Genomic DNA, 12,997 nt, shown 5'->3' on the forward strand with positions numbered 1-12,997 from the left:
AACCAAATCTCGAGGCTCTTGACTCTTGACGGATGTAACATCTAACCATTCTGCGATCCAGAACTAAAAAACATATCTTCCGCTGAACTGAAATGTAAAATACGAGAGGAAGGAAAAGGAAACAAAAAGGGATGACGGGTCTCGTCAGAGCGAGAGACAAAGAACACAGTAGAAGGGAAACGCTCGAGGCTCTTGATTAGAAGCGATCGTTTTCCGGTTTTCCGTTTGCGAGCCACAGCTGCCTGGCTGCCCCTGCCTTTTCCTTCCTGCTCGCTCTTTCGCCGTGCCGCTGACTCGCCTCGCGAGAGGGAAAGTATTTTATACCACGCTTGGCTTGGCAAGAGAAAGGGGACACGGTTCGCTCCTAATTTCTGTTTTAACTCGGTGAACCTATATATCCTCTCGGTGGCCGAGAGCGTGTAACTCGACGCCAGCTACACTTCGAGACTACATATACTATGTTAGTATGTATATCTGTATGTAAGTAAGTAGGCATGCGAGGATTCTTAAGAATACATTACACGTTGGTACACGGTGGTCCAGCGTGTACAGCGGCATTATTATCGTTCGTACGGTCTCGTAATCTCTTCGAGTATGAGATACAACGAAGGCAAAAGAAAGAGAAGAAAGGAAGGTTCGCGCGAGCGCGTGCTCGACGAAGAGGCAGGCACACTCTGCCTCGCTGGCGGTGAGACGAGGATGCAGCCTCTTGGCTAAAAGTGAAATCGTCTGTAGAACGTACTTGTATCATAGTCGTTATTATATGTTATGCCAGGCTTCGGAGGAGGACTTGAAACCGCGATTACAGCAGCTGCACACCGGAACAAGCCGTACGGTGCGCGCGTGCGAGACCGGATATCACAGTTAGACGTCCGTCCACAACGAAAAACTCACGGAGACGGCTGTGGTTTAAGAGCTGTTGGCTTGTTCGTTCGACGAAACTCCACGCGAAAATAGTAATTATTTATCCGTGAACGGGACTGATTCCATAGGGAAATCCGCATATTGTTTCCAGCCGGTTGGCGGGTAAACATGAAGCGCGGTTATACCTGTGTTAATTACGAAAGTGAAAGTGTGGGTCATTCATGATACACGTTGGTGCTGTATTTATACATATGAAATAAAAAGAAATCTCGGAGCCTCTTCTTTCTGTTCCTTTTACGTAATTGATCTTGATATTGTTTCTGCGCTCCTTGATTATCCACGTACCGAAACCAAGCACGTTGTATGCGCCTGATTTATGTCGTATATCTACTACAGTCCCTAAAATCAATGTTCGATATAACATTTCGTGTAATTAATTTTAATCGATCGTAAGAAATTTTTGGCACATTTTAATCTGATTAGCTTTCAATAATGTATTGCTTCAGGAAATATTTATGCGAAGAAAATGTAGGGAATAACAATGAAATAAAATAGCAGGGACAACCTTGACAACTTACAAAATCCATTGTTTTAATATTGTTCTCAATACACAAGACTATTCGATACTCCAAGTTTCTTAAATCTACACATCTATATATTTAGCCTAGTTTTCTTTCTAGAAATATAGTTTCCTGTTGTATCTTCAAATCATTAAATCTGAATCTTTTGCATCATGTAACTACTTACCACTTAAAAATCTATTGACTAATGTTACTCCATCTGTAACAATATCATGCACCAATATCTCGACAGAATGAAATACTATTAGCTACACAAAAAGTTGTTCCGCCATGTTGACGTCTGTGACAAATGTTTTTTGCAACCTATCCAGGTATCGATGTAAAGTAATCGTTTTTTGTTAGTACCGTTACGCTCCTCCATTCAACTCAATCGTCTCTCGAGATCTCGCAAAATCGAAAACTAATGATTTCGCAAAGGATTTCACCTTCCTACTGGTTACAGTGAGAAACAGAAATCTTGTAATCCTCCAGTATCCACTTTAGTGATTCATCAACTTTTCTTCTCCACCGGCTTTTTCTTCGAATTACAAAGAAATCGATTCTAATCCGTAACCACGATTCCAGTGTTATAAAAGTCTGGCAATTGATGTCTTGTCATCGATCTTTGACACACACACACAGATCTTGTCTCGCAGGTAGCGGCATCTAAAGCCTTAAAATAAGAAACGAAGATAAAAAATTAGAATGGTCGATAAATCACACTGAAATTGCTGCAATTAACGATTCCATTTAACTCATAAGCTGCGCGATAAATTATATCAAGATCATTTATTATAATTAACCAGGGCCAAAGTATAGGAATGCTCTCGATAAATATCGATAAATCAATCTTTTTTCGTCTACTCCTATCTTTAAGGAAAATCCCTAAATCTGTAAAAGAAAATTAAGACCTGACTCTAAAAAGTGAAAAAAAAACATTTATAAAAACATATGTATATATATATTCAATGAGATAGAATGATTGTTTATTATAAATTATAACTCGTTGATAATTAGTCTTTTTGCTAAAATTCCAATTAACTGACGTAGTAAATTTGTAGATTGAAATATTCTTGTAAAACATATCCTTATTTTATAATTGTAAATATGAAAATATATATTTCTTTTTTTTCTTTACTACACGAAAATATTTACAATTAAGTACATACATATGTATATGTATTTACATTAAATGATATCTACCTATATTACTCAAAACGACAGATTCCATGTATGAAAAATTTAAGGGAAACAATTTTCCAATTATTGCAAAAGATGTAAATATTTTTGGCTATTTAACTTAACCAAAAATAAAACCATTTTTCACCTAATGAGGTAATCGTTCAATTGCATCGAAAGTTGTTTCCATAAAGATCGAAATGACGATATTGAAAAAGCGTGCGTTTAGTATATATGGAAACAATAAATATAAAACATAAAAAGATTAGCAATTGTTGCACAACCATCCGGTTAGACAGTGCATTGCAAGCAAAACAACAGTACGCCTTTCACAATGCACAGCGAAGATCGTGACTGTTCGAACTGTCCGTGTGAACTCTGTCCAAAAACCTTGACCAGTCCAAATCTCAGATCGAATCACAATTCGACTCTTCCAGTGTAGTATATACATATTGTACATTGAAATATTTCGAGATGTTTGATTAAACAAGTACAATGATTATCAATAGCTCGATAATCGAATCATTTGATCTCCTCCTATTCGATAGCACGGCTTCCAAACGAGAATTACAACAAAGTTATCAATTATCGTTTCGAAGGAATATATCCTTTCTTTGATTGGTTATCTTTTATTTTAGATTCGCTTCAGAACCGCCACGACACTTACAAAAATAAGGAAAATATACACTTGCAATTCTTATTTATAACTACGAATAAAATATGAGTTATTCTTCTGAGAAATAATCCCAGCGCGAGATTGATAAAAAGGAAAAGAAGAGGAATTTTTTTTATCATTCGACTGTTGAATCAGAGATGAATCTGTGACAATCAGCATTGACTTTTGAATTAGGGAAATAACGCGGTTACACCGTAATTCTTTGTTTCTGTCTCATAATGGAGTTTTTACAACGGTACAATAATTATACAAAAAACTGTTAGCGTATTAAATAAATTTAAGAAATTACATTTAATTATAGGATGTGTTCCTTATTTGAACTAAATAAAAAATAAAAATGAGATGAGATACAAATACTTACATAGCGATCAATTATAGTTTTAGATAAATAACATTTCAGACTTATCCAGACTTATTTTTGCTCAAATCAACATTGTATCAATCAAATTGTACATCGATCTATGTGTTACACATTATGTCTATGGTATTGCATTATAAATTAGAGATTGGCAAATGAAGTATTAAATGCACATGCAAATGCTGCGATTACATAATACAAATTAATCATTACATAATAATAAAAATTACTTACGATAATCGAGATAATCTACGTGCGTGTCAATGTTACAAGATGATAAATTTAGTATATACAAATTTCCGTATTTAGTTTCATAAGGTTATTGGTCGACAAACTTCTTAATCAGTTATTCCTAGCTAATACATTGGCCGATAATATACTTCAAAAGTATACAAGATTTCTAATTTCAATAAATTCTATGATAATTCCATGTCAGTCGTTGTCACGATTAGATACACCGTATTTATCTTTGAATTACACGTAGTGTATATCAATCAACCGATATCTAAATCTACGAAACGAAGAAGAAATAAGAACTGAAAGCACATTGATTTGATTTTTTATATTTCATTACATATATTTATTCGTTAATAATAATTAATTAACAATAATAATAGTCGACATATAATACAATAAGAGTAATAATTAATAAGAAACTAATTATCTTTTCTTTCTGTGACAGCTGCCTCAGTGCCCTAAAGATCCTAACAATCCTACAGAGTTTATATTTTTTTTGATATTTTAAATGAACAAAATTAATTCGAGAGATAGTGAACTTTTTGTGCTTATATCATTATACATATATTGGACACGTACGTCACCTTCAATGCTACTGATTACATTTCCCTCGTAACTTTTTTTTACATTTTCTTCACTTGTTGTTAATCAAATGTTAAGTAACAATGATTATTTGAATAGTTTATATATATATATAGATATATATATATATTTATATATATATATATAGATATATATATATATTTATATATATATAGATAAATGTCTCAACATTTAAACCCCTACACAAGGCTACTACTCTTGTTTTTTTATGTATCTCATACAAATTATATATATTTGAGATTAATATTAAAAAACCACATAAAACATTATTTACCATAAGCATGGACGTCAATCGTTCATAAAAATGATTGCGAAAATTAAAATTACCATTTTTGTTAGCTAAATTTTCTAATAACTCATATTTATATGATTTATATAAAAATAACCCGAAACTTTTTCCTATATTAAACGTGCAAATCGTAGATACCCATGGAAAAGGTCAATAAACATTTTTTTTGTATATTTTGGAAGCCAATATATGAGGAAAACTATTTTTAAAAGCATATATAGATATTCCTACGAAAATATTTTAACATGTCATACAGCAGAATAATATCTACGGTAGTACTGAAAATTTTCAATAATAGTTTGAAGATTTGACTTTAATTTATACATTCTACTCTTTAATTATTTAGCAGCAATTACACATATTATCATTCTGCATTAATTGAAATAATTTGCACGTTTTTAGTCTTTTAACAAAAACAAGAGGTATAAACAATTCAGCTTTTCAAAGATGGCACCAAATATTAGTAACGCTCCAAGCTTTCATTGGAATAGAAGCGGAAATAATATTACATTTTTCGTCTACAAACTCGTCAAGATAAATATAAAATGCAAAATCACAAACCTTACAAAAAACCTAGTTTCGAATTATACCATAATATCTACGTTCAAAATGAAGGTGTGGTTTTTCGCTACAAATTTCGAGTAGCTGTTTTAACATATTTGTTGTTATCGTAGTATGCCTGCACTAACTTAAAGATCAACTTCGAGGTAATCATAAATGTATGCTGCTGGTGGATTAGTAACGTCAGCTAACATTTCAGTCGATGTCAGTTCAATGTTTGGATTATGCCATGCATTGGTATCAGTTCCACCAATATCCAGACCAAGCCGTAAATTAGCTGGAGTATTACCAATAACAAAATGCTCTTCGGTCAAAGGCAAAGCGTCTTTTAACAAATGCCTATAAGATGTAACAACCAAAAACTTTGTTCATTATTTCAATAATATGACTGCAATCGAAAAGTACATTAAATAATTGCAATCTAAGACTTACCAAATGGTTTCATCAGCGACGATATGAACTTTAGGCACAGGAAATCCATTAAATGGAGAAGCAACTGGTAACGTGTATGCTCCCATATTTTCAAAAATTATCCAATCACCGAGTTCCATTTCGTGTAACATAACGTTTTCTACGACTTGATCCAAACCATCACAAGTTGGTCCCCAAATACTTGAGGGAATCATCTTTCCACAACCTTTCTGTTAATGTCAAAATGTTTACTATTAAGAACGAATCAACAATTTTCTGCTAATATTAGGACATTTAATATTAAAACTACTGAATAATTTAGTACTCTACAAACTATTTTCAAACATAGCAATAATTTAAAATAATTACCTTTAGAGGTATTGGAGTTACATGTTGATGATCATAGAGTAGACAATTGAAAGAGCCATAGACACCATCATTAATGTAGTACATATTGTGCGTAATCGTATTTGGTGAATTTTCATCGCCACGCACTGAACGCTTACTATGAATACTGGTTGCAAGAGTAAATGCCGAGGCAACATAAAAACGACCAGGTTCAGCGATTATGTGAACAGCATCGGCTGAGAATTATTATAAGTAAATAAACTTTATAATTAAGTTATAAAAATAGGGTAAAACATATTATAATGCAAATAAATGTCACATACTATTAAAGAATTCGTCGAGTGCATCATTAACGACATTAGCAATTTTATCAATGCTAGTGCCCTTATTTCCAGGATAACCACCGCCAATGTCTAGTAGATATGGCTTGAAACCAAGATCAGTTGCTAAGTCAAACAATATCTTGGATTCGCGTATAGCTCGATAAAATACAGGCGGATCCTGACAACCAGATCCAACATGGAAACTAATACCGATGACATTGAGTCCCAAAACACGCGCAAGACGTAAAAGATTGGGTGCTTCATATATGGGATCACAACCAAATTTCATGCCTAATTGACACTGAGCAACTTCTGCATCACAACGAATTCTAATAACAACCTAAGATTGAAGAATAATGGATTAGATAAGATTATAACTAAAGATAGAAGAAAATAATGACAAACGAAATATGTTTTATTACCTTGGCACTTGGATGAAGTTTCTTAATCTTATGTAACTCGCTTTCATTATCTGCTGTCATAGCATCAACTCCAACAGCAGCAGCATGACGGATATGAGATGCTGGCTTAGCAGGATTGGCAAAGATAATTCTCGATGAGTCTACTCCAACACTTAATACTTTATTAATCTCCGACTATAAATAACAGCAAATGATAAAAATCTTAATTAGACTATTTACTTAAAATATAAAGATACAATATAAGATGCGAAGTATCAGATTATTTACTTTTGATGCACAGTCAAAACCAATACCAAGAGCAGCCAATACCTCAATCACAACTAAGTTGTCATTACATTTTACGGCTGAAAGTTTATAATGCAATTGGTTACTTTTTCATCCAAAATGGAATACAATTCAAAATATATAATAATTGTTTTACCGTAATAGGGGCTGACGCGTGGCATTTTTTCCTTCCATATCTGATGTTTACGTACAATGTCACCAATGTCAAGCACATAAAAAGCTTCTTCTTGCATTCCACTCAGTGCAATGTCTTTGATGACGGTCGTAACATTTGACGCACTGTCCAAAACATGAATACGTTCGTCCAGATTTGTTACCTTCATATTGACTATTTTGTAAATTTTTTATAAATACTCTGTAGGTGCTAGGCAGCAAACTGAAATTAAAAAATTATTAGACCATAGAAATCGCATACATTTGATTATTTATTCAGAACATATTAAATGATACATACGAGGCAGCTGTCAATGAGAATTGGGTGAGTCGTGAGGAAGCGGGTTAAGACAAGATCACTATGGGGGTGCTAGCAAAGCCACGGGGGCTCTGCGTTCAGGGCCAACTTCCAGTTGCCGCAGTTATCTACACACCCACCAATAGACTGGCCTACCAGCCTATTGTAGATAGAACCCTATAACAAACAGAATAAGTATTACAACATTAGTATTTTATACTTCTGCGTTAAAACATTTATTAAACAAAATAAGGCAATTATATATAAAAAAATTTTAATCTTATTGCGATACATTATAAAATATTTTATTATTAACAAAACATTATTATTTTCATTAATTTAATAAATTTCTTTCAAACAATGCTTTAAATGCATCTCAATAGGTAATTCAAATAAAAATATTGCAACAGTTGTTACAAAAAATATTTTCAGATCAAGTTAAGAACCTCTTAAATAATCAAGTATAATCTTTATCAATATCTGTAGATTAAGGTCATACTTTGAAAGAACTGCTCTATTAAACATTAGTTTATTTATTCAAAAATATAGAAAGCTCTAAAATAGGAATATATGATAATGTAATAAATTGTATACCAAGTAACTTACTAAAAGAAAATATATTTTTGTAATTTCATTCAATATTTACATAGTTTTTTCTATAGTACAAATATTACGTGTACTGTAACTACAATATAAAGATAAATATTAGGATATTTCATGGACATACTAAAGCATTGCCATTTTCTTGATTGATATTTATTTACACAGAGAAAAAGTATATATATATAATTTATTTATTTTTAAAATTCATTAACTATGTATAATTCTCTTAGTATGGATGAATACACTTAGTACCACATGTCAAACATTTTATTATAGACCCAAATTTATCTTATCAAATTTTATCAATAATAATTATATGAATTTCTTTCCAGATACTTGAAAGATTCGGACTGAACTTTATATGAAAACAAGATATTTATATAAATTTTACATTAATTTTTGTTAAAAAGAAACTTTACTTAAATAAACTTTTTATAAAAGTTAATATCTTTTTAAATTAAATAAATATTAATTAATCAAATTATGTAAAAAAAATATAATTACCACATCTATCTTTATTTATAAAAAAAAATTTTTGGTAACTCACCTGGCGTTTAAAAGTAATTCTCGTAGCTTTTATAACACGTTAAAGCAAAAAACCACTGACATAAAATTTTGAACACACCAAAAACTTTGAAAAACAACTATCTTTATAATAATTTGGAAAAAACACTAATACAAACAGAGAAAATTGCAAAATTATTATGCTTCTCTTTTGTGTAATGACACAAAATGTGTTCAATTGGAGAAGTGCAACGGACAGTCAAGAGTACAGTATAATACTGAACCTGAAGTAACTATTTGGGCCACTATTTATACGAGAAAGATAAGTACTATCAGGCAGGCTTTGCGTGGTACCAAGTCTACTTCATGGAACAAAGCTTATCTGACGGCCAAGAAATACATGGTTCAGAGAGATCCAATTGGACATGGAGGGGTAATGCACACGCCACTCAAAGATCAAGTCTTCATTGGGGGCATGGAAATACCGTACTTAATCTATGCTATGCTGTTGAAATTATAGATAACTATCATTTGTCAAAATCACTTGGCATCTATTGATAACATCTCAGTGAAATATTCATAGATAAAATACAGGTGTTTGGTACATTATGTATGCTACTTTCCTGTCTGTACTACTTATTTCTAAATAAGAAACTTCCTCATCAAAAAAAAAAAAAAAAAAATACAAAGCATTAGACAACTTATGTAATATCACGAAATTTGTTAACAATTTTAGATATATTTACTTAATCAACATAAAAACACAATTGTTTGAAAATGGAATAATTATTTATATAAAAATTATAAATATATTTTATTATAGATACACAGTATGCATAAATTTATAATATTCTACATATTTAATTTCTAGAGAACCTAAAGGAAATTTATGCAAAAAATGATTAAATAACCAAATAAGATATTTAGATAATATACACCTTGACGTTAAATTAATGAATTATAAAAAATAAAATCAAAACAATGTAATACATTTTAATTAAAAAATATGCGTTAACAAACGTAACATATTGTTTAAATAAATCAGAATGAGAATGCATCACTTCAAAATTACGTCATTATTATTGTTAAGAACGAAAAAATCAGTTTAAAGAAGAATGTTAACATATTGACATTTCCATTATCACTCTCAAATGAAAAGCTCTTCAACTGACACATCAAAATTTCGAATAAAATTCATACATTTCGTTATAACTTTACTGGTTTGTACAGGAAATATCAGACGGAGTTAAGTAGTATTAGCTTGAAGATAACATAGCATCGAAATACAAACTGCTCTACAAACATGATGCTACCAAATAGCAAGATGGTATAATGTTTGCAAAATAAGTTCTGCTATTGTGCTAATGCCTATTGTACTGAATGAATAATTTGGATTCGAATCAATTAACGTCACTTACAAGACAGATAAGAATAATTAACGAAATTACTATATAGTCTAGTAGATAATAATGTACATAAATTACAAAGGAAAATCTTGCATTTTGCACAATAAGGAAACGTCGTATAAGGAAAATGAAAGAGCACGTGATTCGTTGTTGGAAAAATATTTAATCTATTGTTAAAGATATAATATGTCGGGAAGTTTGCACAAATTCAACAAGGACTATACAGTGACTCATCGATAACTAAAATTTTCACGTGACAGACCTGTAAGATGCATGCATGCATTCGTGAAGATTATGTCGAATATGAATTTACACGTACCTTATCAAATGATCGCCACCCTGCGGGTCGGCACTCGGTTTTTGACGGAATGATGGAAGTTTTCGGTGACTGGATCTCAAAAATCAGTCAAATCGATCGATGAAGGTTGAAGCTTCGTTCGTGTTGCGACCAGTGCCTGTCGAATTTTCTCGCGACCAAGTCCCCGTTAAAAGAATCGAGAAAGAACATTCGTTTGTTCAATCGTAACTTACGAGTTACGAAAGAACATCAACGCGCCAGTCGTAGTAACTCGTGAATCGTATTTAATTTCGTTAAGAACTCGCAGAACCTAGTGAAACCGCAGAACTTCCTCCTACGGAAACACCACACCGAGCAAGAGCTCCCGGAAAGGTTCGTAAATGCATCCAATCCAGAGCGTAGTCGATTTTATAACTCGAACTTCGAGTTCACATGCTTCGATTATCGTATACAATCGATTATGTAGTTTTAAATAAATTACGAACAGAACTTAAAAAAAAATTGTACTTACTATGAGTTAATGGCAATTAATAAAATAACATCTTTAGAAATATTGTAAGTATATATTTGTCGTATGCAAAACATCAATATAAAATATATTAAATACATTTTGTGATTTTAATTGATGGGATAAATTAAAGTCCTTTGAAATGTCGACGTCACTTTTTATATTCGTTTTCAATTTTTACGAAATATTTCTTTTTCTGTGATAAACCCTTTGTATGTAACCCTTCTATGTATATTATTTTTACTTTATAACGTAATATTGCGCAATGAGCAGTAAATGTTAAGTTCACAATCTATGTTACGATACATTCGAATTTTTCTATGATCTTTCTATGATAAAGTGAGAAATGATATGGAATACCTGTTCCATTGTATGCAATACTTGTTTCATAATATGCAGTACATCTCCACCGTTACCAACACTATGTTGATACAGATGGATTTAGAGTTTAATTAACTGCTTAAATAACACAGGCACACACGTGTATAAAAATAACACAATTTAAGAGAATAAGTTTAAGTGACGTCAATGCTCAATGCTACCAAAATAATATCAGCAGATATCAATGGCTTAAAAACGTTCATTTTGTATAACAAGATACGAAATTAAAATAGAAATAAAGTATAAATTCCAATAATTATCTTAATTCTTTATTTAACAACATATTTATAATAATTCAACATTAGATAACATTTAAGAGAACTTCGTTGAAATAGATATATTCAAGTCACACATATTATAACAAACATAAATTTTATTCCTGAAGGAAAGTGTTTTATACAACAAAAAAGGTTTCAAGCATTGGAATTCAGACTCACAATATTTAAATTCCTAATATTCATCAGGTCAACCATTTTAAGTACCACAGATAATACATCCAGCACAATACACCCAATACACACAGTACAGTCTACTTTAGTTACTTTCTTCTCCCTTTTTATAGATTTAATTGTTCCTTACCTTAAACTACCTATGTTATGTATATTCTATACATGCATATTTAGTATATTTTAGACAATAAAATAAAAATTGTGGAATTATCAGAAAAATTTATATTTATGTTGTCTTACTCTCTTTACTTAATGTTTCATTAACGAGGGCTGCACCAGTAAAAGATCTTACAATAGTTTTCACAAATACTACACAGCTAAAAAAGAATTTAATTTTATCATAATTATTATATAGAATACAAATATACAACATAATTATATAAAATAGTACCTTAGTAGAGCAATTATCCCGGCTGGCATTATTTTACCAGTATTATAATAACGATAACCCATAATTCCACCAAGGAGTGAAGTTGCTGCTATAGAAACTCTAATATTTGTGGGATCTTGAGAAGTTTGATAAGCTCCATAGCCCAAAACAGATCCAAAGATAAGTCCAGCTCCCAGAGAAGGAATTGATTCTTTAAAAAATTACATAATTTTTATTTTTTAAGAAAGTATTTTCTATTAATTGCTTTTTAATAAATAAAAATTATATAATAAAGAATCAAATATGAAAAGTAATTAATCAAAGATAATACAAATAATTTTATAAATAAATTGTATTTAACGTTTATTAGAATAATAATTATAATAATGTTTAATAGTATATAAACTTACGGGCTTTTACATAACCAAGTACACCACCAGCCGCTACTGTAGCGGCATATATATATCCAAGTATGTCAGCAGGCATTTTTTATTGCACAATTATAATTTTATTATTAATAAGTTTTCTTTTTACAATCTATTCTGTTACTGCATAGACTTCAATAAATTATAAATGCTAAGCAGAATGTATTTATTTTTTGCACATCACCGATAGCCGTGATGCATCCATTTTATAGAGTGGTTTTTTAATTTTTCTATTACAACGACTGTTGCGCTATCTGTTATACTTAACATTTTTATTAATACATTAAGTGGATATACGTAGATACTGTAGGTACCAATGAAATACTGTATCTATGTTATTAATCTTATTGCTTGATTTAAGTCTATTTTTGAGTACCACCAATTGTATTTTACCAACCAAAACCAACTATACATTATGCCTGCAATAAGAATATCGTAATTAAAATTTAATGTGTTATTTAATTTACTTCGATAACTAAATTCTAT

The 12,997-nt window shown here is 31.1% G+C and overlaps 2 protein-coding genes across 4 annotated transcripts; both read right to left on the reverse strand.

Moving 5' to 3' along the window:
- Window positions 1–1,753: 1,753 nt before the first annotated feature.
- LOC117211461 (ornithine decarboxylase-like) lies at window positions 1,754–10,764 on the reverse strand. Of its 3 annotated transcripts, none has more exons than XM_033455376.1 (9): window positions 10,400–10,764; window positions 7,571–7,744; window positions 7,253–7,492; window positions 7,099–7,175; window positions 6,832–7,005; window positions 6,410–6,749; window positions 6,108–6,322; window positions 5,760–5,968; window positions 1,754–2,097 (listed from the first exon to the last, which is right to left on the reverse strand). In XM_033455376.1, the coding sequence occupies exons 3-9, from the start codon at window positions 7,437–7,439 to the stop codon at window positions 2,091–2,093; spliced, it is 1,209 nt and encodes a 402-aa protein (XP_033311267.1). In that variant the 5' UTR covers window positions 7,440–7,492; window positions 7,571–7,744; window positions 10,400–10,764; the 3' UTR covers window positions 1,754–2,090. The 3 variants fall into 3 exon arrangements, with proteins under 3 accessions (XP_033311267.1, XP_033311265.1, XP_033311266.1); XM_033455374.1 differs by lacking the exon at window positions 1,754–2,097 and adding an exon at window positions 4,707–5,666; XM_033455375.1 differs by lacking the exons at window positions 1,754–2,097; window positions 10,400–10,764 and adding exons at window positions 4,707–5,666; window positions 8,718–8,867.
- An 825-nt stretch (window positions 10,765–11,589) lies between these two features.
- LOC117211463 (transmembrane protein 14C) lies at window positions 11,590–12,785 on the reverse strand. Its single transcript, XM_033455379.1, has 3 exons — window positions 12,497–12,785; window positions 12,108–12,297; window positions 11,590–12,033 (listed from the first exon to the last, which is right to left on the reverse strand). Exons 1-3 carry the CDS (start codon window positions 12,570–12,572, stop codon window positions 11,943–11,945), a joined length of 357 nt encoding a protein of 118 aa, XP_033311270.1. The 5' UTR covers window positions 12,573–12,785; the 3' UTR covers window positions 11,590–11,942.
- Between the last annotated feature and the right edge of the window lie 212 nt (window positions 12,786–12,997).

Source organism: Bombus bifarius, unplaced genomic scaffold (genome assembly GCF_011952205.1).
Source record: "Bombus bifarius isolate JDL3187 unplaced genomic scaffold, Bbif_JDL3187 scf7180000008234, whole genome shotgun sequence".
In the NCBI taxonomy this organism is placed as follows: Eukaryota; Metazoa; Arthropoda; class Insecta; order Hymenoptera; family Apidae; genus Bombus; species Bombus bifarius.

Bases quoted from the DNA above. Each gene is read 5' to 3' on its own strand.
- LOC117211463 (XM_033455379.1), bottom strand. From the start codon at position 12,572: ATGCCTGCTGACATACTTGGATATATATATGCCGCTACAGTAGCGGCT. The intron at 12,298-12,496 runs GTAAGTTTATAT...AATTTTTTAAAG, and splicing joins ACTTGGTTATGTAAAAGCCC to AATCAATTCCTTCTCTGGGA. The intron at 12,034-12,107 runs GTACTATTTTAT...ATTCTTTTTTAG, and splicing joins GGGATAATTGCTCTACTAAG to CTGTGTAGTATTTGTGAAAA.
- LOC117211461 (XM_033455374.1), bottom strand. From the start codon at position 7,439: ATGAAGGTAACAAATCTGGACGAACGTATTCATGTTTTGGACAGTGCG. The intron at 6,750-6,831 runs GTAATAAAACAT...CTTCAATCTTAG, and splicing joins AACTTCATCCAAGTGCCAAG to GTTGTTATTAGAATTCGTTG. The intron at 5,969-6,107 runs GTAATTATTTTA...TGACATTAACAG, and splicing joins TAACTCCAATACCTCTAAAG to AAAGGTTGTGGAAAGATGAT.